The following is a 26,769-nucleotide window of genomic DNA, read 5'->3' on the forward strand; positions in this document are numbered from 1 at the left end:
GTCCAGAAGAGCAGGTCCGAGGCCTCCCTGGGTAGATGGTCTCTGCGCAACACGGTCATCCCCCCAGGTGTCCGCGCAACGCGGTCATCCCCCAAAGTGTCCACGCAACGCGGTCATCCCCCCAGGTGTCCACGCAACACGGTCATCCCCCCGGTGTCCACACAACACGGTCATCCCCCCAGGTGTCCACGCAACGCGGTCATCCCCCAGGTGTCCACGCAACGCGGTCATCCCCCCAGGTCTTGACTAGCTCTTGCTCCCCGCTGGGATCTCTGTTTGACATCTTTCTGGGGCCTCCCTGACAGCCCAGGCTGGGGTGGGAGGGAAAGATGCAGAGTGAGGGGACCCTGGGGGGCGGGCTCGGAAGGCTGCCCTGCACCCCCTTATGCCCCCATGCCAAGGTTGCTGCAGTGGCTGGCTTCCGGCAGGCATCTTTAGATGGCCTCTCTCCATGAGGGCCCCAGATCTGTTTCTGCAGCTTCAGTGCCAGAACCTGGGAGACTTGCGGGGACCCGACACTCGCCACTTGCTGTGATGTGCAACCGAGGCAGGAGGAGGTTAGTACCCCCAGGGTGGCGGGACCAATGCTGCTCACTGCTGCCTCCAGTGGACACATCTGAGAGCCACACTGACCCCCTCCAGACCTCAGGGAGCTTTGGGCCAGGTCTGTGTGTGAGTGCCTGCAGTGTGCAGTGTGCGCATGTGTGTCTGTGTGTTCCCGGGGACTGTCAGAAAGCAAAGGATAATAAAAACAGGTAGGAGGTAACCCTGGCAAAGGGGGTGGAGAGAAGAACTAACCAGGGGCTGTTGCAGCATGGAGACTCGTAGGATCGGTTTAGCATTTACCTAGACGATGTCTGGAACTGTTCTACCCGCCATTCTCTGCTCTAAATGAATTTCTAGGGCTAGGTCCTTGCCTGTCTGGCCATTAGTTTAACCTTAGCACATGCCTGACACTTAGAAAGTGTTCAGCAACCAGAGGGGTGGAAAGATGGGAGGCAGGGAGGACGAGGGACCACCCACCAACTTTTTCCTGTCTCTCCCACCCCACCATAAAGCCAGGCACAGGCTGCAGACACAGCAGAGGAAACTCTTGGCTGACTGTCTGAGAGCAGGGACACTTTCAGGTGATCAGAATTCTCCCAAAGATTCTTCCAACAGAAAGAAAAAAAAAATGCTAAATCCTGGCTGGGTTCAGCGGCTCACACCTGTAATCTCAGCATTTTGGGAAGTCAAGGTGGGCAGATTGCTTGAGGTCAGGAGTTCAAAACCAGCCTGTCCAAGATGGCAAAACCTCATCTCTACTAAAAATACAAAAACAGCCAGGCATGGTGGCGTATGCCTGTAGTCCTAGCTACTAAGGAGGCTAAGGCAGGAGAATTGCTCCAACCCAGGAGGCTGAAGTTGCAGTGAGCAGAGACCATGGCACTACACTCAAGCCTGCCTGCAGTGAGCCGACTGTGCCACTGCGCTCCAGCCTGCCTGCAGTGAGCCGACTGTGCCACTGTGCTCCGGCCTGCCTGCAGTGAGCCGACTGTGCCACAGTGCTCCAGCCTGCCTGCAGTGAGCCAAGACTGTGCCACTGCGCTCCAGCCTGCCTGCAGTGAGCTGACTGTTCCACTGCGCTCCAGCATGTCTGCAGTGAGCCGAGACTGTGCCACTGAGCTCCAGGCTGCCTGCAGTGAGCCGACTGTGCCACTGCGCTCCAGCATGTCTGCAGTGAGCCGAGACTGTGCCACTGCGCTCCAGTCTGCCTACAGTGAGCCGACTGTGCCACTGCACTCCAGCATACCTGCAGTGAGCCGAGACTGTGCCACTGCGCTCCAGGCTGCCTGCAGTGAGCTGACTGTTCCACTGTGCTCCAGCATGTCTGCAGTGAGCCGAGACTGTGCCACTGAGCTCCAGGCTGCCTGCAGTGAGCTGACTGTGCCACTGCGCTCCAGCATGCCTGCAGTGAGCCGACTGTGCCACTGCGCTCCAGCCTGCCTGCAGTGAGCCAACTGTGCCACTGCGCTCCAGCCTGCCTGCAGTGAGCCGACTGTGCCACTGCGCTCCAGCCTGCCTGCAGTGAGCTGAGACTGTGCCACTGCGCTCCAGCCTGCCTGCAGTGAGCCGACTGTGCCACTGCGCTCCAGCATGTCTGCAGTGAGCTGACTGTGCCACTGTGCTCCAGCCTGCCTGCAGTGAGCCGACTGTGCCACTGTGCTCCAGCATGTCTGCAGTGAGCCGACTGTGCCACTGTGCTCCAGCATGTCTGCAGTGAGCCGACTGTGCCACTGCGCTCCAGGCTGCCTGCAGTGAGCTGACTGTTCCACTGTGCTCCAGCATGTCTGCAGTGAGCCGAGACTGTGCCACTGAGCTCCAGGCTGCCTGCAGTGAGCTGACTGTGCCACTGCGCTCCAGCATGCCTGCAGTGAGCCGACTGTGCCACTGCGCTCCAGCCTGCCTGCAGTGAGCCGACTGTGCCACTGCGCTCCAGCCTGCCTGCAGTGAGCCGACTGTGCCACTGCGCTCCAGCCTGCCTGCAGTGAGCTGAGACTGTGCCACTGCGCTCCAGCCTGCCTGCAGTGAGCCGACTGTGCCACTGCACTCCAGCATGTCTGCAGTGAGCCGACTGTGCCACTGTGCTCCAGCCTGCCTGCAGTGAGCCGACTGTGCCACTGTGCTCCAGCATGTCTGCAGTGAGCCGACTGTGCCACTGCGCTCCAGCATGTCTGCAGTGAGCCGACTGTGCCACTGCGCTCCAGCATGTCTGCAGTGAGCCGACTGTGCCACTGCGCTCCAGCCTGCCTGCAGTGAGCCGACTGTGCCACTGCACTCCAGCATGTCTGCAGTGAGCTGACTGTGCCACTGCGCTCCAGCATGTCTGCAGTGAGCCGACTGTGCCACTGCGCTCCAGCCTGCCTGCAGTGAGCTGACTGTGCCACTGTGCTCCAGCATGTCTGCAGTGAGCCGACTGTGCCACTGCGCTCCAGCCTGTCTCAAAAATAAATCAATCAATCCTAAATCCAGTAGGTGTTTTTATTTTCTTTTAAAGTCAGACATTTAATTTTATTTGTAAAGATATTAAAAGCATATATTTGGGAAGAAGCCCACCCATCCACATTTCACTCCCACTCTAAAATACAGAGAAGGCTTTTCCAAACATCCAGTTCTCTAGTGAGCAAGCAAAGGACCCAACATAAACGTGAAACACAAGTGAAGTCTATGACAGGGTGCTGCTTCAGTGGCGTGGAATGGGGCTTTGCGCCAGGGTTTATATGTGGAGTGTCAAACGTGCAATCGATCTGAAGCCCAAAACATGGGCTGGAGTCATGGCTGGTTTTAGAGCGACATGAAGAGCAGCGTAGTGCTCTTCAGAAAGCAGGTGACATACCCAGGTTTTACCCAGCCACGGCTTCAGCTCTGCAGCCCCTTAGGCAGCGGAGCCTCAAGGCGCCCACCCCATCAAATGTACTCGGGGTGTGACCTCACAGTGACGGATCAGCAAAAGCACATGCAGGGCAGGCGGGCCCACCCTGGGGCCAGTCTGCAAAGCCAGTAGCCATGATTCCCCAGCCCTGCCCAGCCCATGGGCATCACAGGCCAATGGGATCCACTCAGCAGGGGCCTCCGGGGGCCTGGCGCCCTCTTGTATCCTCCTGCCCAGCTGCAGGGGGCCTGGCTGATGCGATGCTTGGAACCAGTTCGCTGTTATGGACACGCAAATCTGAGCTGTCTCTCCAACAATACTGAAATACACACGTACACATCTGTGTACATAAATGTTTATGATCTGACTGTTTTTATTTCTATAAAACGGACTCCTCAACGTGTTCAAAGAAGGACACATTCTTAACTTGGAAGGATGTCTTCCAAGTAGCAGGTGGAAGGAGCTCCCACGCCCTCTCCCATACCCCACCGCCTCAGACCCCCTCCCACCCCGCCGCCTCAGACCCCCCTCCCACGCCTCGAGGCCAAGGCCCCCTCCCATGTCCCCCCCACCTCAGACCCCCTCCCACGCCTCACGGCCTCGGACCCCTCCCACGCCCCGCGGCTCCTTCCCACCCACCACACAGGCACCTGCACATCATGTCCACCCCACATCGTCCCAGCAGGCTGAGCATCTATTCGTGTATTTACGGCCGCTTGGGTTTCCTCTTCTGTGGACTACCTGCATACTCCACCCATTTCTTCTACTGGATTCTCAGATTTTTAAAATCAATTTGTAGCCATTCTTTATATATTAGATACCAACCTTTGGCACAAAGATTTTCCCTTGGACTCGGACTACAGCACTCCGGGCCATACGAAATATCTCACTAGTGCTCCCCGCGCGTTTAGCTGCCTCACCCCAGGGCCTGTAGGTGCGCAGAACAGCAGCCAGCTGCCACGGGGCCCTGCCCGCTGCAATGCCGAGGGTCTGCCCCGCACACGGCCCCTGTGGGCAGGGCCTGTGCCCGGTCCCTCCCTGCTTGGAGCAGGCCATCAGTACGCACTGACTGAACTGGTCTATCTCATGATGGACGAGTTTCTAGAAAATCGACTTTTTTCTTTTTTAAGAAACGGCAGTCGGTGCACACAGTCATGCTGTGATGGCCTCACATGACGCAGAGGCGCACACCGCGGCGGCAGCGACCCCTCCTCTGCCCCGCCCCCTGGAGCCACAGCCCCCCGGCAAAGTCCTTGGTTTGGTGTACATTCTTCCAGACCATCATGAGTTTCTGCGCACTGTCCTACAACTTACATTGTTTTAACTTGCAATGATTTTCTCCAAGACATTTTCAGGCCAGTGGATACGGCCACTGACTCATCCTTTTGGTCAGCCACAGAGATAGGTCATGGTCTGGATGTGACAATTTAGCCATCTGGTGACATTTAAGTTTCCCACATTTTTGCTATAATTCAGCTCTGAAAGCGTTCTTAGTAACGTCTAATTGTGCAAGCATTTTTATTCCTGGAAGTGGCAAAATATGTATTTTTAAATTTTTACCCATACTGGGAAAATTAGGGAAAAGGTGACAGCAAAAATGAAGACTGAGTGCCCTGCAGGGCCCAGGAACTGAAAAGGGTGAGATGCAGGGCCGTGGTTTCATCCAACGTACTGGACACCATGAGTTCCTAACTCTGAGCCTTGTTCTCAGGTAACATAAGACACCAACATCAGGTAAGCTAGGTAGGGGGTAGAGGGAACCATTTTTGCAACTTTCCTGTAAATCTAAAACTAGTTCAATACAAAGTTTAAAAAAGGAAACACACACTCCAGAACTGTCCAAGCAGTCCACGGCTGCAGGCCAACGTGGCCATTCTGTGCGGTGGGGCGAAGCCCTCAGGGTCCCTGCCCCAGCTAAGGGGGCTGCAGATGCAATCCCTGGCCTTTCAGAGTAACACACAGGAAGCAATTCTTAAAAGAAAGAACTGAAGAAACATGTGTGACCAAATTCAAAGGCACGCTTGCCTGACTGCTCACAGGACAGGGAAGCAAGCCAGGCGCATTCTGAAGGGAGGAGCTGCCAGCTCCCACCACCCTGTGCCCACCGCCCTGTGCCTGCTGCCCTGTGCCCACCACCCTGTGCCCACCGTCCTGTGCCCGCCACCCTGTGCCCACCGCCCTGTGCCTGCTGCCCTGTGCCCACCACCCTGTGCCCACCATCCTGTGCCCGCTGCCCTGTGCCCACCACCCTGTGCCCACCGTCCTGTGCCTGCCACCCTGTGCCCACCACCCTGTGCCCTGTGCCCGCCGCCCTGTGCCCACCACCCTGTGCCCTGTGCCCGCCGCCCTGTGCCCACCACCCTGTGCCCGCCGCCCTGTGCCCGCTGCCCTGTTCCCGGGTGGACTAAGACTCTCATATAGTCTGGGGAAAATAGGAAGAGGGGACTTCACTCAGGGCATCTTGCCCCATGGCTTAAGAGAGCTGGCAATCTCGGCTTCCAGGGGAACGGCCTGCCATGAGGTCCAGAGACCAAGGATGAGGAGCCCAGAAAGACCTCTGTAGGGCCCACGAGGCGAGCCCTCAAGGCTGGGGCAGGAAGCTGTGCCCTCCAGCTGGACGGTGGGCAACGGTTCTGGATGCCGCACTCCAACCCAGCCCCACCAGTCAGCAGCCTGGCACAGGCAGCTTCCTCCCCAGGTCTGGGCTCATCCTCGGTGGACAGGGATGCACGTGAACACCCACCCACCCCAGGACCGGACTAGGGCCTGGACACCACCCGCGTGCACTGCACCATGCTCCTCTGCGGAGGCAGGAGTTTGCTGAGCTCCTCCTTCCTCCTCCTCGTCGTCTGGGCTTGCTCTCTCCACTCCTGCAGTGCCCTTTTCTCTCTGGAGAAAGGGAAAGTGAATGTCATAAGTTACAAGCAGCTTCAAGCCAAGGCGATGTGACTTCTGTCACTTTACAGCTCGTGGTGCACCTGTCTCCCGGGGGACAGGTTGGGGGTGTGCACGCCCTCTGGGTGGGAGTCTGAGCCACAGCCTCTTCCTCCCCACACGTCTGGGCAGAGCCAGGAACGCCGGGTTCCAGCCCGAGGCTCTGCGTGTTGGTGCTGCAGACAGTGTCTGACACTGGGGCCCAGCCCCACCCCAGTGACCCAGGAAAAGGCGTCAGGACCTCTTCCAGGAAGGGCACCAGCTGGGGCTGCCAGCGCAGGTGCTGCACGAAGGGTGGGGCTGCCTGGGTGCGGGTCTGTCCGTGGAAGATCTGAATACCTGTCCCTAAGTCCCTTCCTTCAGAACTTGAATTTCACTTTGAACAGCAGGCATCTTCGGGCTCCCCAGTCCCGAGCCAGCCACATGTTCCCTCCTCACAGCTCGTCCTGAGGGCTGTGAACATCCTGAGTGACGCCCAAACCGGCGCCAGGCCGGGCTCCTCGTGTGTGGCTGGGGTGGGATGAGGTCCCCAAGAGCCCTTGCTCAGGCCCAGGCTCCACCCCCAGGAGGCCCCATCTCTAGCACACAGCCATCTGCCTCCTGAGCCAATCCCACAGTCTTCCGTGGACTCCTGCGGCTGGTACCCCTCTCCATTCTATCCCCAGATCTGGCCTCCTCTCGTCTCTCCCATCACCATCCTGGACGCCTGCGCCCGGCTCTGCTCTCCTTCCTTGCGGTCACAGCAGCTCAGCTCTCCTGGGCTCCACCCGGCCCACAGCCCACCTCTGACCACCTTCCTGCTGCGGGCTCCATCCCTAGTCAGTGCTGCCTGGGATCAGAGCTTGGCCAAGTCCTCCCCCAGTGCCACCTCAGGACACAGGCGGTCTCAGCAGCCGCCTCAGGGGAGGCCATGTGCTGCCACCTGCCTGGGTGGGTCCCAGGCTCCAGCCCCAGTCAGGCTGGTGCTCCCCGTGTCCCCCCCGGAGCACCCTCGGCAGTGTGTGTGCGCTGGCCCTGTTGTACTCCTGGCTGGGTCCTCCACTTGGTGTCACCATCTCTTGGTCACGCCTTGGGAAGCAAAGGGGTGACGCTGTTCACAGGGTGATGGGAAGGGGGCCGCTGTGCTGGGTCTGGGCTCTCAGGACAGGCCTGCCAAGCTGCTCACTGGGAGGCCACAGGACACCGGCTCCAGGCTCCGGGCTCCAGGCAGGAAGATAAAGAAGAGGGTTCACTTGCTCTTTGTATCCAAGAGCTGCTCTTCCATGAAGGTGTGGGACGATGCCTGGGGCCCGAGCCTGGTGTTCGGGGGTTAAGAGTGCCCTTTCTGCTCACTGCAGCTGCTGGGGCCGAGAGCCTGGGGCAGGGGCTGTGCCTGCGGAATGTCTCACCACACAACCCCTCCATCACAGCCGTGGCCAAGAGGGTGCGGGTGAGCGGAACTCACACAGGGAGCCCCCAGGCAGGGCAGGTGGTACCTGAAGAGTCAATGGGAGCAGGTGCCTGGGTCGCCCACTTCAGAAAACCGCACCCTGAAATTGGCAGAGCCAAGGCAGGAGTGGGACCCACCTGCAGCAGGGAAGGGAGGTGTCTGTGGGGGGCGGGGTGCGCAATGAGGGGAGGCATCTGCCGGGCGCACAGTGATGGGAGGGGGCTGCCTGGGCGCACAGTGAGGGAAGGTGTCCGGAGGGGGACGCACAGTGAGGGGAGGCGTCTGCTGCGGGGGCGCACAGTGAGGGGAGGGGTCTGCTGCGGGGGCGCACAGTGATGGGAGGGGTCCGCTGGGGACGCACAGTGAGGGAAGGTGTCCAGAGGGGGACGCACAGTGAGAGGAGGGGTCTGCCGGGCACACAGTGAGGGGAGGTGTCTGCTGGGGGGCGGGGTGCGCAATGAGGGGAGGCATCTGCCGGGCGCACAGTGATGGGAGGGGGCTGCCTGGGCGCACAGCCAGGGAAGGTGTCTGGAGGGGGACGCACAGTGAGGGGAGGTGTCTGCGGGGGGAGGGGCGCAGTGAGGGGAGGCGTCTGCTGGGGCGGCGTGCAGTGAGAGGAGGGGTCTGCCGGGCACACAGTGAGGGGAGGTGTCTGCTGGGGGGCAGGGTGCGCAATGAGGGGAGGCATCTGCCGGGCGCACAGTGATGGGAGGGGGCTGCCTGGGCGCACAGCCAGGGAAGGTGTCTGGAGGGGGACGCACAGTGAGGGGAGGTGTCTGCGGGGGGAGGGGCGCAGTGAGGGGAGGCGTCTGCTGGGGGGGCGTGCAGTGAGAGGAGGGGTCTGCCGGGCACACAGTGAGGGGAGGTGTCTGCTGGGGGGCAGGGTGCGCAATGAGGGGAGGCATCTGCCGGGCGCACAGTGATGGGAGGGGGCTGCCTGGGCGCACAGCGAGGGAAGGTGTCTGGAGGGGGACGCACAGTGAGGGGAGGTGTCTGCGGGGGGAGGGGCGCAGTGAGGGGAGGCGTCTGCTGGGGGGGCGTGCAGTGAGAGGAGGGGTCTGCCAGGCACAGTGAGGGGAGGGCAGCTGGCGGGGCTGCTCTTGAAGGGCTTACCTTCCAGAGACTGACCCGCCCAGCTCTGCGGAGCCACCCTGAGGGACAGTGTGGGAGGGCTGATGGGCACCCATGAAAGTCTTGCCGGTGCTCCCAGGGGCCCAGCAGCTGTGGCCAGTGGCCGGCGAGACCGGGTCCCACAGCACTGGGCTTCCTGTTGCAGCCTACGTCCTAGGACAGCCTGAGAGCTCAGTGGCCTCATCCCTGCCCGTCAGCGTGGCAGCCTGCGGCAGGGGACCAGCTCTGATGGCTTCACCTCACGCACCTTTTTACTGAAGAAAAAGACAACTACAGTGTCTGTCTGGACATCGGGTGACAGCCATGGACGGTCACAGAATGCGTGTTGAACACGGTCCCTGTCACATGGGCCCGAGAGAAAACAGCACACACATCATAGGGTGGCTTCAGGAGGGTTTATTCCTGACGGGAGGGAGCGGGGAGCCACAGGGGTGGTGCGGGAGCTCTGTGCCAGTTAGGGCTGGGCTGTAGCCGCCCACAGGCCCACAGACCAGACCAGGGAAGGAGAGACTGCCAGAACCCAGAAGGAGGGAGAGGCTGGACTCAGCCAGCTCCAGGCAGCTCACAGAGGGGCCAGGTGAGTAAGACGAGGCCCTCTCTCTCCCTCTCCTCCTCGACCTCCTGCTGGGGGCCCCCACTGGCCAAAGCCAACCACCAGGCGCGGGGCACGGGGCTGCTGTGGCTGTGGTCCATGGTGGCCGGCATCCTGGGGCCCAGAGAGGGGTGGAGCCAGGTGGTCAGTGAAGCTAGAGGACAGAGAAGACACTAAGACAGCCAGCAGGGCGCCGACGCACCTCGCAAAGTGGCGGCGCTGGTGGCGGTCACGGCAACACAAGAATGAGCCTCCCTGATGACCATGTCAGGGCCTGGGACACTCCAGGGAAAGTGAGGAGGAAAGGACTGAGGAAGAAAAGGACAAGAAAGACGGCGGGTGTTGTGAGGAAGCCGGGGTCAAGACGACACGGGACGGCCGCGAGCCCTGCACCTGCACCTGCCCGCACGCGGGCCTCAGGGCTGCCAACCAGCGAGCCACGTGTGGCGCCACCGACCACGAGGGCAGCCGGGCTTCCAGGTGAGAAAGAGATGGACGCTGGATCAGCACCGGTGAGGGGAGAACTAACTGAAGACTTCCATGAGGCCGGTCATAAAACCGCAGCCCAGCCCCAGCTCCAGGTCACCGGGCCGGCTGTGCGGACCTGTCCTGCAGGGACTCACCGTCTCTGCTGCTCCATCAGAGCCTGCTTCTCCCGGAGCTCCGGGAGTGGCGCCGCTCGGCTCTCTTCCAGTCTTTTTGCTCGGATCGCCATTTGGTGTGGTGACGAGATGTCGGGTAAGATGTTCCTGGAGGAGGCCGTCTTCCTTCTAAAATGACAGTGTTTTTAGCTGAATATTTAACAAAACCCTGTGATGGTAACTCATTCAATATGCGAAATGGAAAAGGAGGGCCTGCGGATTGTCTGCTCATCAGAACGATGATCACGACTAGAAATTGCAGTCACCCCGCAGGGCCTGCAGTCTTGACTGCTGATTTCAGGACATGTTATGAAGATGTGTGGATGGCAGCAGGACACTGTCCCCACGCGCCCGCTGCCAGCCAGCTACCTTCTCGGGACTCTTTACAGTCGGCTTGGGAAATGGCCGAAGGACGCTCGGCCTCTGCACCTGCAGCCGACCTGCTGGAGACCAGCGCCGCACCCTTATCTGACCTGGATGGAGACGCCCGCAGAAGCAACAAGGGCCTGGCCAGCAGCTTGCACGGCTGGACGATGTGACATGCCTGCAGTTCAGGTGCACGGGGCGGTGCTGCAGCAGGTCAGAATCCCACTTCTGGGTGATATGGGAGTGGGGGCGGGGCAGGCAAGGCCATCAGAAAGCGCCTGACCTCCATACACACACTCAGGCAGGGTCAGATAATGCGTCCCCCTTGAGGGAAGCTCATAGGACAGCAGAGGGGACAGCCAGGTGCATGGGGTCGCACGGTGCTGGCGATGTCCTCTCCCTGCCCGTGAGGGGGCCTGACAGGTGTGCCCTGGTGTTTCCTTCCAGTGAAAACACCTGGGGAAAACCAAGCCAGAGACAGGGGCTCTGAGCCCAGGGCCGAGAGCCAGGAGATCCAGCCAGGTTCTAGAACATGACACCTCCTCACCATGAGCCTTGCACCAAAGCAGCTTAAGAAACACAACTAGAAGCCCTGCCTGGTCTTCCCTCTGAAACCCAATACCCCGCCCAGAGGAGAAAGGCCCATCCCATTCCACAGTTGCCCTGGCGCAAAGGCTCACACCAGCAGCACATCTTGGGAGGCCATGAGCAAGCATCATGCCTGGTGGCCACATCCCAGAAGGCTGGCCCGCAACCCCTCCCCGCCCCGCCGACTGCACGGCCCCCCAGGAGGCTGGCCCGCCCCCCACGCTGCTTGACCTCCCACACTCCACGCTGCACAACTTCCCACCCTCATCTTCCCTGTCTGCACGGGAACAGCAGGGACTTCCCAGCAGAGCAGAGAGGGCAGGCATGGCCTGTGCTCTGGGACAGGGGTCGCCTGGGTTATGTGCTGGGCACTGGTCTTTCCCCTACCGCTTTTGGAAGGGCAGGTGGCCCAGGCTCTCTGGAACACCAGGTTTCCCCTCGTGGTCTCAGGGTCCTGAGGAGGCGGGGGGAGCCGCCCCAAGGGAAGGCCTGCTGGATGTCAGAATCAGGCTGGGGCAGTGATGTCTCGTCACACCCCAGCTCCATGTTTGATGACTTCAGAATGCGTTTATTCCCTCCCAATATAATTTTGGGATTTCAGGACCAGACCATTATTTACCTATGATTTTTACATAACATCACTTTTCTTGCACGTGTTTTTGACACCAGCCCTCAGCCTCATAGGCAGGCCCGCGGCATGAGAGTCACCTGCTGTTCCCACCACGCCCACTGCTCCCCAGCCAGAGAACACAGAGCAAAGCCAGCCTCCGGAGTCCCAGACCTTCAGGAAGGGCCACCACCCCAAGTGCGGACCAGGTCCATCATCTCAGAGCTTCTCCTTAATACCTATGACCCCACGATAACCTGACTAAGTGGGGAAACTGAGGCCCCGATAATGCATGTCACGCCACAACCACCCACGCTGGAAAGCCGAGGCGCAGAGCGGCTCTCCAGGGCTCGCCCTGGGGCAGAGACAGCAGAGGGAGAAGACAACATTCAGGACCCAGCAACCATGGGGCGGGGGCCCCAGCCGAGGCCGCCTGTCAGAGGCTCCAGTTCTCTGCCCCAACTTCCCCAAACAGTCTCCGAAGGCGAGGGTCTCCCATCTAAATCTGACATACTGATCAAATTATAAGTACCATAAATCAGCAGACCCCAGTTCACTGGGATTAACTATTAGAGCTCCTGACAGTAAGTAAATGAATGAGGGGAGGAGGGAGGAAAGAGGTTTCTAAGGAGCAGCCTCGGCATATCCTGCGGTTTCACCGTGTGACAGTGTGGACTGAGAACATCCCGAGCGCGTCGGCGCCTCTGAGACCGCACTGTGGCTGGGAACCTGCAGTGTGTGCCGCCGGGATTCCCTACACTTTAATTTGTGACTAAGGCTTCCAAGGTCTGTTTTGTTTTGAACGTTGGAACCTACAGGACAGCCGTAAGATCAGGGCCGTGAATGCTTCGGGCCTCCACGCCGATGCCTCCGGGAAGGTTTGGTGCCACCTTGCACCTGCTCATGTTGCCTGCTGCATGGAGCCTGACGGACCACAGACCACTGTGGCCTCCAAGACATCTTCATCCCCAGGAAGCCACTGTTGTCCCCTTGGCTATGACAACGTCCCCCCTTGAGAATGCATGATCTAGATTCACCAATTGTTATTTTGTAGTATAAAGGTAACCTTAGGAAGTGGGTGGCACAACCACTGCCTTCCTTTCCCCCCAGACAGCTGCGATTGCACACGCTCCCTTCCTTTTCCCCAGACAGCTGCGATTGCACAGGCTCCCTTCCTTTTCCCCAGACAGCTGCGATTGCACACGCTCCCTTCCTTTTCCCCAGACAGCTGCGATTGCACAGGCTCCCTTCCTTTTCCCCAGACAGCTGCGATTGCACAGGCTCCCTTCCTTTTCCCCCAGACAGCTGCGATTGCACACGCTCCCTTCCTTTTCCCCAGACAGCTGCGATTGCACACGCTCCCTTCCTTTTCCCCAGACAGCTGCGATTGCACAGGCTCCCTTCCTTTTCCCCAGACAGCTGCGATTGCACACGCTCCCTTCCTTTTCCCCAGACAGCTGCGATTGCACAGGCTCCCTTCCTTTTCCCCCAGACAGCTGCGATTGCACACGCTCCCTTCCTTTTCCCCAGCTGTGATTGCACACGCTCCCTTCCTTTTCCCCAGACAGCTGCGATTGCACACGCTCCCTTCCTTTCCCCCAGACAGCTGCGATTGCACACGCTCCCTTCCTTTTCCCCAGACAGCTGCGATTGCACACGCTCCCTTCCTTTCCCCCAGACAGCTGCGATTGCACACGCTCCCTTCCTTTTCCCCCAGACAGCTGCGATTGCACACGCTCCCTTCCTTTTCCCCCAGACACCTGTGATTGCACACGCTCCCTTCCTTTTCCCCCAGACAGCTGCGATTGCACACGCTCCCTTCCTTTTCCCCAGACAGCTGCGATTGCACACGCTCCATTCCTTTTCCCCAGACAGCTGTGATTGCACACGCTCCCTTCCTTTTCCCCCAGACAGCTGCGATTGCACACGCTCCCTTCCTTTTCCCCAGCTGTGATTGCACAGGCTCCCTTCCTTTTCCCCAGACAGCTGTGATTGCACACGCTCCCTTCCTTTTCCCCCAGACAGCTGCCATTGCACACGCTCCCTTCCTTTTCCCCCAGACAGCTGCGATTGCACACGCTCCCTTCCTTTTCCCCAGCTGTGATTGCACAGGCTCCCTTCCTTTTCCCCAGACAGCTGTGATTGCACACGCTCCCTTCCTTTTCCCCCAGACAGCTGCGATTGCACAGGCTCCCTTCCTTTTCCCCAGACAGCTGCGATTGCACACGCTCCCTTCCTTTTCCCCAGACAGCTGCGATTGCACAGGCTCCCTTCCTTTTCCCCCAGACAGCTGCGATTGCACAGGCTCCCTTCCTTTCCCCCCAGACAGCTGTGATTGCACACGCTCCCTTCCTTTTCCCCAGCTGTGATTGCACACGCTCCCTTCCTTTTCCCCAGACAGCTGCGATTGCACACGCTCCCTTCCTTTCCCCCAGACAGCTGCGATTGCACACGCTCCCTTCATTTTCCCCCAGACAGCTGCCATTGCACACGCTCCCTTCCTTTCCCCCAGACAGCTGTGATTGCACACGCTCCCTTCCTTTCCCCCAGACAGCTGCGATTGCACACGCTCCCTTCATTTTCCCCAGACAGCTGTGATTGCACACGCTCCCTTCCTTTTCCCCAGACAGCTGCGATTGCACACGCTCCCTTCCTTTCCCCCAGACAGCTGCGATTGCACACGCTCCCTTCCTTTTCCCCCAGACAGCTGTGATTGCACACGCTCCCTTCCTTTTCCCCAGACAGCTGCGATTGCACACGCTCCCTTCCTTTCCCCCAGACAGCTGCGATTGCACACGCTCCCTTCCTTTTCCCCCAGACAGCTGCGATTGCACACGCTCCCTTCCTTTTCCCCAGACAGCTGCGATTGCACACGCTCCCTTCCTTTCCCCCAGACAGCTGCGATTGCACACGCTCCCTTCCTTTTCCCCCAGACAGCTGTGATTGCACACGCTCCCTTCCTTTTCCCCAGACAGCTGCGATTGCACACGCTCCCTTCCTTTCCCCCAGACAGCTGCGATTGCACACGCTCCCTTCCTTTTCCCCCAGACAGCTGCGATTGCACACGCTCCCTTCCTTTTCCCCCAGACAGCTGCCATTGCACACGCTCCCTTCCTTTTCCCCCAGACAGCTGCGATTGCACACGCTCCCTTCCTTTTCCCCAGACAGCTGCGATTGCACACGCTCCCTTCCTTTTCCCCAGACAGCTGTGATTGCACACGCTCCCTTCCTTTTCCCCCAGACAGCTGCGATTGCACACGCTCCCTTCCTTTTCCCCAGCTGTGATTGCACAGGCTCCCTTCCTTTTCCCCAGACAGCTGCCATTGCACACGCTCCCTTCCTTTTCCCCCAGACAGCTGCGATTGCACACGCTCCCTTCCTTTTCCCCAGCTGTGATTGCACAGGCTCCCTTCCTTTTCCCCAGACAGCTGTGATTGCACATGCTCCCTTCCTTTTCCCCCAGACAGCTGCGATTGCACACGCTCCCTTCCTTTTCCCCCAGACAGCTGCGATTGCACACGCTCCCTTCCTTTTCCCCAGCTGTGATTGCACAGGCTCCCTTCCTTTTCCCCAGACAGCTGTGATTGCACACGCTCCCTTCCTTTTCCCCCAGACAGCTGCGATTGCACACGCTCCCTTCCTTTTCCCCAGCTGTGATTGCACACGCTCCCTTCCTTTTCCCCAGACAGCTGCGATTGCACACGCTCCCTTCCTTTCCCCCAGACAGCTGCGATTGCACACGCTCCCTTCATTTTCCCCCAGACAGCTGCCATTGCACACGCTCCCTTCCTTTCCCCCAGACAGCTGCGATTGCACACGCTCCCTTCCTTTTCCCCAGACAGCTGCCATTGCACACGCTCCCTTCCTTTTCCCCCAGACAGCTGCGATTGCACACGCTCCCTTCCTTTTCCCCAGCTGTGATTGCACACGCTCCCTTCCTTTCCCCCAGACAGCTGCGATTGCACACGCTCCCTTCCTTTTCCCCCAGACAGCTGTGATTGCACAGGCTCCCTTCCTTTTCCCCAGACAGCTGTGATTGCACACGCTCCCTTCCTTTTCCCCAGACAGCTGCGATTGCACACGCTCCCTTCCTTTTCCCCCAGACAGCTGCGATTGCACACGCTCCCTTCCTTTTCCCCCAGACAGCTGTGATTGCACAGGCTCCCTTCCTTTTCCCCAGACAGCTGTGATTGCACACGCTCCCTTCCTTTTCCCCCAGACAGCTGCGATTGCACACGCTCCCTTCCTTTTCCCCCAGACAGCTGCGATTGCACACGCTCCCTTCCTTTTCCCCCAGACAGCTGCGATTGCACACGCTCCCTTCCTTTTCCCCCAGACAGCTGCGATTGCACACGCTCCCTTCCTTTTCCCCCAGACAGCTGTGATTGCACAGGCTCCCTTCCTTTTCCCCAGACAGCTGTGATTGCACACGCTCCCTTCCTTTCCCCCAGACAGCTGTGATTGCACACGCTCCCTTCCTTTTCCCCCAGACAGCTGCGATTGCACACGCTCCCTTCCTTTCCCCCAGACAGCTGCGATTGCACACGCTCCCTTCATTTTCCCCCAGACAGCTGCCATTGCACACGCTCCCTTCCTTTCCCCCAGACAGCTGCGATTGCACACGCTCCCTTCCTTTCCCCCAGACAGCTGCGATTGCACACGCTCCCTTCATTTTCCCCAGACAGCTGCGATTGCACACGCTCCCTTCCTTTTCCCCAGACAGCTGTGATTGCACACGCTCCCTTCCTTTTCCCCAGACACCTGTGATTGCACATGCTCCCTTCATTTTTTGCAAAACTGACCTTTCCCCCCACTCCTCTCTTTTCACAGGTAAAATGTGGATTCAGTGAGCGCGCATCAAAGTCTCACAAGAATGGGACCGCTGGGCTCGCCACCTGCCCCCACTTTTACTTTTTACTTTTCTTTCTTCCTTCGCCTGATGCCCCCTCTTTCCACTTTAAACGTAGATGTCCTCAGAGCTCTCTCTGGAGAAAGCACAGGCCACAGATCTTACTGTCACTGTGTTTCTTTTCCCTGAGCGCTTCCTCAGCCCTGGCCAGCTCAGCCCCCGAATGCCCCGAGCTCTGCCGCAGATGCTCTGGGCTGATGCGGGTGCTCGTCACCCTAAACCCGGGGCGAGCACTCCGGGCACAGCAAACAGTGGCAGTGTGGAGGGACACTTTAAAAGCTGGACCTGATGTTTTAAAAGATAATTTAAAATAACTGTATAAATTCACAAAGATCAAGAAAATCCCCCGTTGCTTTTAGTTTAATTACCTGAAAATGTGCCTTGGCTTCGGCGGTTCCTTCTCACTGTTCAAGGCTGCCTTGAGACTGGGAGGTAATTCCCTCGGTAACAGCTGATTTCCAGGACCATCTGCCTTCACGTGCTCAACAATCTCCTGCCTCAGCTTCCAAAAGCGCCTGATCTCCTCCTTGCTGGGCCAGTGCTCTGAGGAGTCAGCGGACTTCCTGAGATCACTGAGGTTGGGCTTTTCCACGGGCGGGAGAAAGCAGCCTTCTCTTTCACCACAGCCCGCTCTGGGTCCCCAGCATTCACACCTCCTTCATTACACGCGTGGTCTGCACACAACTCCAGTCCCAGGCTCGGGAGGTTGTGGAGGCTCATCTCTTTAGCCGGCGCAGCCCCTGGTAGAGTAAGACACTGCTTTAGGAGCCACCAACACCTTCCCTCTCTGACTCACTCAACAAGCCAGTGCCGGCGTCCTCTGGGAAGACCGCCTAGATGATGGGGGTGGGGTGCCCAGATCCCCCGTGACCCTCACGCTCCCTGTCAGTCCGATCAGGGTCCACCCCATCTGTACCATGCCAGGCTGCAATGGCAGGCAGAGCAGCTCCACGGGGAGGGAATGGAAACAGCATTGCCAGAAGCATGCCTGACCCTCCCACATGGGACCCACCGAGCTCATCCGACCTTCCCACATGAGCCCCACCGGGCACGCTGGACCCTCCCATGGGCCCCACCGGGCATGCCCGACCCTCCCACGGGCCCCACCGGGCGCGCCCAACCTTCCCACACGGGCCCCACTGGGCACGCCTGAACTTCCCACAAGGGCCCCACCGGGCATGCCCGACCCTCCCACGGGCCCCACTGGGCACGCCCGACCCTCCCACGGGCCCCGCCGGGTGCGCCCAACCTTCCCACACGGGCCCCACCGGGCATGCCCGACCCTCCCACGGGCCCCACCAGGTGCACCCAACCTTCCCACACGGGCCCCACTGGGCACGCCTGAACTTCCCACACGGGACCCACGGGGCACGCCTGATCTTCCCACAAGGGCCCCACCGGGCACGCCCGAACTTCCCACACTGGGCACGCCTGATCTTCCCACAAGGGCCCCACCGGGCACGCCTGAACTTCCCACAGGGGCCCCACCGGGCACGCCCGAACTTCCCACAGGGGCCTTACCACATTGGAGGAACTTTTTGCAAGTGTACACAGGCCAATTTTGCCACATTTAATCGACATTTCTGCTTCCCCTCAGATCACTTAGAATCTTTATTTCTAACTCACGTTTAGCCCACTATGCCTGCTTCTTTCTTCTTTGGTGATGCTTTTGATGACTTTCTCAAAACATAGTTTCAGGGAGAAGCCCAGGCACCTGGGGAGCCACTGGGGCCTACTGGCCAGTCCCCCTGCACGTGCGTGCCCAGCACGGCTGGAATGTAGCAGGAGCGGCGGCAGATAAAACCCCTCAGACACTGAACTGAGAAAGGAAACGGCTTTTTATTCAGCTGGGAGCTGCGGCGGCTAAAGCCTGAACGACCGAGCTCAGCTCACCGAAAAGCGGCTTCTCTCCCTTTTTATAGGCTTCTAACTCTAAAGGGAAAACTGAGGCGAAACTGTGTCACTGCCCATTGCCTGGACAATTGACCTCGCAATCTTTCACTTCATTGATTTGCTAGTTCACATGCGGCAGGAGCGGGAATAGGCGGGGGAGGGGCTCGCAGAGACAAAACGAAGGCAGTAAATCACTAGTTGGCAGAGGTGTTTCCAGGAGGGGGTCTGGGTTGTGCAAACGTGGAGGACGTGACCCAGTGAAGGGCTCTGGCTGGTAGTGATAACATTCTTTGCAACACTCTCAAGGCTCATAGATAGCAGAGACACTGGGAACTGAAAAGGGAGTCATCTTCCCAGCCCCTGGGCGTCATGATGGCCTGGTCAGTGGCGTCAGCAAGTCACGTGACCACAGATTCCAGCTCTTTGGTATTTTCTCTCTTTACCCTCCTTCTTATCCGGAGGGAGGAGGTGGAGTCCTGCAAGGAGGGAGATGGGGAGGGGGTCTCCCCTCTCAGGAAGGCTGAGTGAGATCCCAGGTGGGCGTCGCAGTGGACACAGACACGTGGATGTCACGCCCCTGGCTGCCACACGTTCCTGACTGCTACGTGCTCAGGGTCTTAGGTTTGAAAGGAAAAGTTCTAAAAAATGGGCAAACATGCTTCTAAACGTCCGTTGTAAAATTCTCCCTGGGGTACTAGTGACTAGAAACATGTATATTTGACCAATCTGCATATGGATAATTGACTTAGGCCAGTGACAAAACTGAAATTTGTGAAAATGTAAGCAAACAGGAAGAATGGGATATCAGCAAAAATACCTTTTTGTTTGTTTGTTTGTTTGTTTTTTGAAACAGAGTCACTCTGTTGCCCAGGCTGGAGTGCAGTGGCACGATCTCAGCTCACTGCAACCTCTGACTCCTAGGTTCAAGTGAATCTCCTGCCTCAGCCTCCTGAGCAGCTGGGACTATAGGCACGTGCCACCATGCCCGGCTAATTTTTTTCTCTTTTTAGTAGAGACAGGGCTTCACCGTGTTAGCCAGGATGGTCTCAATCTCCTGACCTCGTGATCCATCCGCCTCGGCCTCCAAAAGTGCTGGGATACAGGTGTGAGCCACCGTGCCCGACCCAGTACTTTCTAAGGTTAATTGAAAGGGCAAAGTGCTAAAAATGTACGTAATAGAAACTAATCAAAAAAAGAGTCAGATAGTATTTATTTTTGACCAGTTACTTAATAACATGTTTAACCTTTTATTTTGAAATGATTTCAAACTTACAGAAAAGTTGCAACAACAGTGCTGAGAAGTCGGTGGGCCCTGCACCCCATCGGCAGCCGCCACTGCTGGGCCCAGTGAGCCCACCCGCCCCCGCCTCTCTGGGGTGGAGCGTTTCCTAAAACACTCACCGGTAACTTCAAACATCCTCCCCTCCACCCTGAGATGGAGACACTCACACATCACCACAGCGATTCACCAAAACCCGGCACATCCCATCGCTGACTTCCGTCATCCACTGGCTGGCCTTCCTCACGCCTGGATAACTGTCCCAATGGTGTCCTTTATCCTACTTTTCCCGGCCCAGGATCCAATCCAGGATGAAGCCATCACATCCACTTTCCTATTCCTTTAATCTCCTTCAATCAGAATGAACCCTCAACTTCTCCCCTTTTTTATTCTGGTCCTCCAGTGGGGTCTGTCCGTGTCTCCTGAGCTCCCTGCATGCCGGCTGTGCTGTGCCTGACGGTTCCGCCCCTCTGTCCCTGTCTCGGCCATCTCCAGGTCCCAGTCCTATCTCTCCTCAGTCACCCCATGGCCTCAGCTACCTGCCTCCAGCTCTTGCCAGGTGCCCAGTGCCCACTTTCCTCTTCCTGTTCATATCATGACATCCTGGCAGTGTCAGGGTCAAGGATGCCCAGAGCCGGGCAGCTTCAGAGCGACGCACCAGTGGAGGCTGCCACGACCTGGTTAAAATATGTCTACAGACTCAGCAAGCACAGGACCAACTGCTGATTCCAAATCATTTAAAACCATTTCCAAGTAGAGGCCACCTGGGTCAAAGTGCAAGGCCAAGTGTTATTTACAAAGACCTAATTATTTACACATTTCATTTACAGCACATATATAATTACCTTGGCTAATTGTTCCAAACATACGCATTTTCTTAAGTATCAAAGTACATCACAAATAGTAAAAATTTAAATATTCTGCAAATATTTCAGAATCTTTTACTTTTTTGTCGAGCCTTCATTATGATTCTCCTTTATCTCAATTTTACTTTACTTCTTCCAAGTGTAACTACAATGCCTACTCATGACCAGAACGCATCGTGAGCATCTGAAAACACCTGGCTGGTCGGTATGTTGAAAGAACGGAACAGGTTAGTGAGCACCCACCAACAAGGTGATTAGATGAAACGTGTCTACGGGGCCATTTTCCTGCACCTTGATAGAAAGAAGGAATAGTTCATTGTGCGTAATTTTAAATCACTGTCTAATGGAGCAGCAAGTCATTCCTGAAGCAGCTGCCTGTGGGTGGCTCGGAGGTGATAATTGATTCATGTGATTGATCACAATAAACTTCTACCAAAACCCACTCTAGACGGGATCTATAAATGTGCACAGCAGTGTAAACCCGTGGCCAGATTTACAGCACTGGGGAAAAGACAGAGAGATGACTGGTCGTCCTGGAGATCAGTGTGCACTATGTCAATTCAACAGAGGACGCATGGCTCCTGTATTTCTCAGGACATTATTTATTTATTTATTTATTTATTTATTTATTTATTTATTGTTTTTGAGACGGAGTTTCACTCGTTACCCAGGCTGGAGTGCAATGGCGTGATCTCGGCTCACCGCAACCTCCGCCTCCTGGGTTCAGGCAATTCTCCTGCCTCAGCCTCCTGAGTAGCCGGGATTACAGGCACGCGCCACTGTGCCCAGCTAATTTTTTTTTTTTGTATTAGTAGAGACAGGGTTTCACCATGTTGACCAGGATGGTCTCGATCTCTTGACCTCGTGATCCACCCGCTTTGGCCTCCCAAAGTGCTGGGATTACAGGCTTGAGCCACCGCGCCCGGCCCTCAGGACATTATTAAAAAGAACACAGGTTCTGCCCTGATTTTAAAAAGCTGTAACTTCAACGTTAATGTGATTTGTCAAAAATCACTATCTACAAGTCTTGAGAAGCTGGATTTCTGGGGAGAGAGTGTTCTACTGCCCACATCCGCAGGAAGCTCTGGATAGCCACCAATCCCTTCTGCACAATGAGCTGTGGAGGGAATTCCAGAGGGCAGTGCCTCAAGTTCAGGGCTTTCAGCGTAACTACACTCCCTGCAGTGGAGAAAAACAACTGTCAGCATTTTATATACTGTTCTTGAAATGAAAATGAGGAACAAGTAATAGTAAATGTTTTTACATTTTAAAAAATGATTCTATTCAGTATTTGGGGTAAAATGATATCAACAGATGTCAAAGATTTGCTTTAAAGGTAACTCTGCAGGAGACAGATTCCACAAATTAAGACCAGGCCTGTTACCAAAAAACAAATAAATAAAATCAAACAAACAGAAGCAGCCACAACAACCCTTACAATTCTGTAAAATTCAGAACACAAAGTCGTGACACTGTATTACCTAAAATGCTCATTTTCAACATAAAAACTACAAGACATGCAAAGAGAAGGAAAACGTGACCTACACTCAGGAAGTCAGCAGACAATAGAAACTGTCTTTGAGGAGGCCCCGATGTTGGGTTTAACAAAGACTTCAAAGTGGCCATTTAAATATGTTCAAGCAAATGAAGAAAATCGTGCTTAATTAGAGAAAAATATAATACAGGACTCCACAAATGTGAAATGTCACGAAAAATAAAAATTATTTGAACACTTGGAGGTTGTGGAAATGCTGGCCCCTGAGAGCTAAGACTCGCATGGTGGGCAGTCGGCTGATGGGTGCTGGGTCCCTCAGCAGGCTCAGGGCAATGTCCTTGGAGTGAGGAGCGCTGGGGAAGCCTGCAGGGCCCAGTCCTGTGGCATCTGCCAACTTGAGGGGCCCAGGGTTTGGTGTGAAAGACACTTAGGTGTTGAGTATTCAGGCGTTCTGCCTTTCAGCTGCACTTGCTTTTCAGATAGGTGAGTTTTAGGCTCTAAAAACTGCAACTGCTTTGTTGGTCCTACCCATTACTGGGCTCTGCCCTGAGCTCAGTGGTCCAGTTGGAAAACGGAGAGTAAACGAGAAGCTGCCTATCTAAACTGATACTGGTTTCCTTACAAAACCCTGTGGCAAGTTCCTATGACTTTGCATTATCTTGTCATCCATTTTTGTCTTCAGATGAACCCCAACTCCTTCTTTAAAAAGCTTAAATTGTCTTTCTGTGCTTTGAGATGTAAACTTGCCATGCTGTTTTCTCTGAAACTGTGTAAGGGTTCCAGCCATAACTCGTTCCATTTACAAAGGCACAATTTAACCCAACTGTTCTTTCATTTTGTTTTGTTTTGTTTTTAGAGAGAGGGTCTCACCCTGTCGTCCAGGTTGGAGCGCAGTGGTGGAATCAGAGCTCGCTGCAGCCTTGACGTCCTGGGCTCAAGTCAGCCTCCTAAGTACCTAGGAACACAGGCACGCACTACTGCACCTGGCTAACTTTATTTTATTTTGTTTTCTGTGGAGATGGGGTCTCACCATGTTGCCCAGACTGCTTTCAAACTCCTGGCCTCAAGGGATCCTCCTGCCTTGGTGCCCCAAGGTGCTGGGATTACAGGCATGAGCCACTATGCATGGTCTCAACTGTTCTTTTAAACCAGTGAGTTTTACCTGATTCATGGCTAAAAATAAAATCAAAACTATAAAATCTTAATGTATACATGTGTGTCTATCTCTGTTTGTATACTGTCTACACGGTAGCAACTGACTTATAAATTGATGAGTAGCCATAAATTAGTTCTCCAAATGCTGTTCATGTTCATAATAGAAATGCCTTCAGAATTTTAGACATTTTTGCCTGGGCTGCTAGTCAGACTAATTTATACTGTTTCTGATAGATATTTTAAAGGTCATAAAACTGTTGCTTCTGTGATGTTCTACACCTGTTTGTCTGTGATCTTATGCCTTTGGTTTTGAGTGTTTAGATTCTGGGGTCTAGACGAGTGGTCAGGACAAGGCCTAGGAACATATTTAAGTGGTAAAGCTTCCCAGGAAGGCCAGTGAGATGCCGTGGAGACAGCACATGGGGCCTGCAGAGGTGTGTGCAGGGTCTCAGGTTTCCTCAGCTGGGAGCTGGCACCAATGCCCCTCACTGTGACTGTGCCTCGCACAAGGCTCACACGTCACACCTCCATTCAAACAGTACATGCTGTATCAACAGCTCTTGAGAGCTACATTATCTTAGTCCTAGAAGTAGGAAGGATTTTAAAAATATTTAGCTTAGCCTCCTTTGTCAAGCTTGATACTTCCATTACGGGGTCTGGTAAGTTCAAAAGTTTTTTATGGCCAAAGACATTTGAGAGACGTCCGCTACACGGTATATCCTGCCCTGCATGGAGATGAATCATTGCTACGCTGGGGACTCTGAGAAGCCTCCATGTAAGAAACACAGCTAAAGCAGCATTTCTGGAAGGCACCTGCTTTCATTTAACACCTAGTAAAGCCTTCACAAAATGCAGCCCAAAATGTATCATGGATGCCTCGACAGACAGACAGACAGGAAAGAGTGTAAAAATTTACTAGTCAAATGATGGAAAAATCTCTATTTTCTATTAAACCCACCTTGTATCTTTTATTGTATGTTTCTTGGTTTTCACATTTTATTATTATCATTATGTTTTGAGACAAGGTCTCCACTCTGTTGCCCAGGCTGGAGTGCAGCGACGAAATCTTGGCTCACTGCAACCTCAGCCCCTGCCAGCAGCCGAGACTCAAGATGTGTGCCACCATACCTAGATAATTTTTGTATTTTGTGTAGACACAGGGTCTTCCTATGTTGCCCAAGCTGGTCTTGAACTCCTGGGCTCAAGCAATCCTCTTGCCTCACCTTCTCAAAGTGCTGAGATTACAGGCATGAGCCACCACACCCAGACCTCATTTAAATTAAGCTCAATTTTTTGATTGGCAACCCCACAGGAAAATCAGATTACTTAAAGTTTAGACAATTTTCTTTCTGCTTACTTTCTTGGATTTTCCTTATTTGAAATTTTTTTTTCTTTTTTTGAGACAGAGGCTCGCTCTGTCGCCCAGGCTGGATCTCCTGGTGCAATCTCGGCTCACTGCAACCTCCACCTGCCAGGTTCAAGCAATTCTCCTGCCTCAGCCTCCCGAGTAGCCGGGACAGGCGCATGCCACCATGCTCGGCTAATTTTTATTTTTACTTTTAGTAGAGACGGGGTTTCACCATGCTGGCCAGGCTGGTCTCAAACTCCTGACCTCATGGTCCACCCGCCTCGGCCTCCCAAAGTTCTGGGATTACAGGTGTGAGCCACCGCGCCCGGCCATTGTTTGTATTTAACGAATAAACTCTACGAAGTAAACTTTTCTTGAAGTGCGAAAAGTGGGTCATTTCAATGTTGCTCGTTCAGCTCACTGTTTGTGGTTTACTCCTTCTGAATCTCGCTAATATAAAACCAGCCAACGAGAACAGCGCCTGCTCTCTCCAAGGTGAACAGAGGCCTCCAGGTGCCGAGGAGGGCAGCACGTGCCTCGGCTTCTCCAACGCCGGGCCTTCCTCAAGGCAGAAAGCTTCTGGCCCACCTGTGTGCTGCTGGGTTGGGTTTTTGCCTGGGGGGGATTGCAGGGGCTGCATGTTTACTGCTAACCTGAAAGTACAGAACCGATTTTTCTACCTTATGTAATAATATTATTAAAATATTCTGAGCATGATAAATTTATAAATGTTAAATCCTTAAATACTTACTACCCGTAATCCAAAGCTTCCCCACGGATTGTTTCATTCCATTGATTTTGAAATGAACATATAAATGTGAACGCTGAGCGGGACTTGTGTGCCTGAGGAGCGATGAACTGGTTCACGTTTCCCTGTCCTCTCTGCTACAAGCTCACACACCCAGGACACTGAGAAGGGGGCTCATTAACACCGCCACCCTTTTAATTATGTTTTGAGAGGTTCGGGGCTTTAATAAGCCCGTGATCACTTTGCCTTTCTGAGTAGTATGGCTCAGCTCTGCGGCTGATCTAATTTGAATATTAGCATGGGTCACAGATCACAAATAAAAGTGTATCTTCAAAAACATTAGGCAGCTTTGACTGGCAAATCAAAGAATTTCAAATTTTGAGAAGTGTACACTTATTTCAGGGAAAAGAAGAGCAGTTATGGGAACAGGTGTTAGTGCATTTACACCCTCTGAGTAGCACTTACTCTCCAGAACTGTGTAAGGCTAAAACGATTTGTGGATAAAATAGCACCCAGTGATTCTAAACACAGAAGATGATGATCTTGTGAAGAAGAAATCCTTCCCAAACGCTCTCAGCCACAGGCTCAGAAGCCTCCCGAGGCTGTGAGGAACAGGGTGGACACCTGCCCAGAGCGCCTGGCTCCCACGCAGCTCCTGTCACACAAGCAGCTGGTCAGGCGCAGCAGATGCACCAGCTGAGCTCCAGAACACGCTTCTCCTCGAGGTCCGTCTGTGATCCGCCCTGCAGACCCGAGTCCCTAGGAGCTCCACGGAGATGCACCCGGTGTATTTCCAGCTGCTTGAGACACCACTTATCACTGGATAAGCAGCTTCCTCGCAGAGTCTGAAGACCACAGGCTGAATGATGCATCCTTCTCTTCTATTACACGTGGCAAAATATACTGACTTCTTATAAACATTTTTAAAGCCAGTGAGTTCAAGGCAAGTGAAGGGCCTCCTACAAGCCTCAATTCTGCTGCCACACAGTGGCCACCACGGCTCTTTGGAGACATAATTCCTCACGTAGGAACCAGGGGTGCCCTGGACACCCCTCTTCTTCTTGTGGCCCCACACCCGCCCGCATCCCACAAGCTCTGGGGTCCCACTGAGGCCCTGCCATGGCCAGTCATGCCCAGGGTGCCCCTCCTGCATGAACTGCTGCCGTGGCCACAGCTGGTATCCCCACCCCGCCCGTGCCCTAGAGCCCCCTCCTCACAGAGTGACTATAAGCCAAGTCTGACACCAGCCCTCTCTACCCAAGCCCTTCTGTAAAATCCACAATGAGACCCTGGCCTCTGAGCCCCACCACCCCCTCTAGGGTCCTCCCCCACCACACAGGCCTCCCTGCCAGCCTGCACCTGCCAGGCACACGCCC

At 55.5% G+C, this 26,769-nt stretch overlaps 1 protein-coding gene across 1 annotated transcript in view; it reads right to left on the reverse strand.

Moving 5' to 3' along the window:
• Nucleotides 1–26,769, reverse strand: part of LRRC27 (leucine rich repeat containing 27) — a 58,694-nt gene that overhangs the window by 16,202 nt on the left and 15,723 nt on the right. The window contains 5 exon segments of the mRNA XM_064371835.1: nt 6,205–6,301; nt 10,122–10,268; nt 16,978–17,215; nt 17,218–17,348; nt 21,673–21,826. Of these exon segments, the coding sequence (XP_064227905.1) occupies nt 6,205–6,301; nt 10,122–10,268; nt 16,978–17,215; nt 17,218–17,348; nt 21,673–21,826 (767 nt within the window).

Source organism: Aotus nancymaae, unplaced genomic scaffold (genome assembly GCF_030222135.1).
Source record: "Aotus nancymaae isolate 86718 unplaced genomic scaffold, 86718_ANA_hifiasm-v0.15.2.pri h1tg000193l, whole genome shotgun sequence".
In the NCBI taxonomy this organism is placed as follows: Eukaryota; Metazoa; Chordata; class Mammalia; order Primates; family Aotidae; genus Aotus; species Aotus nancymaae.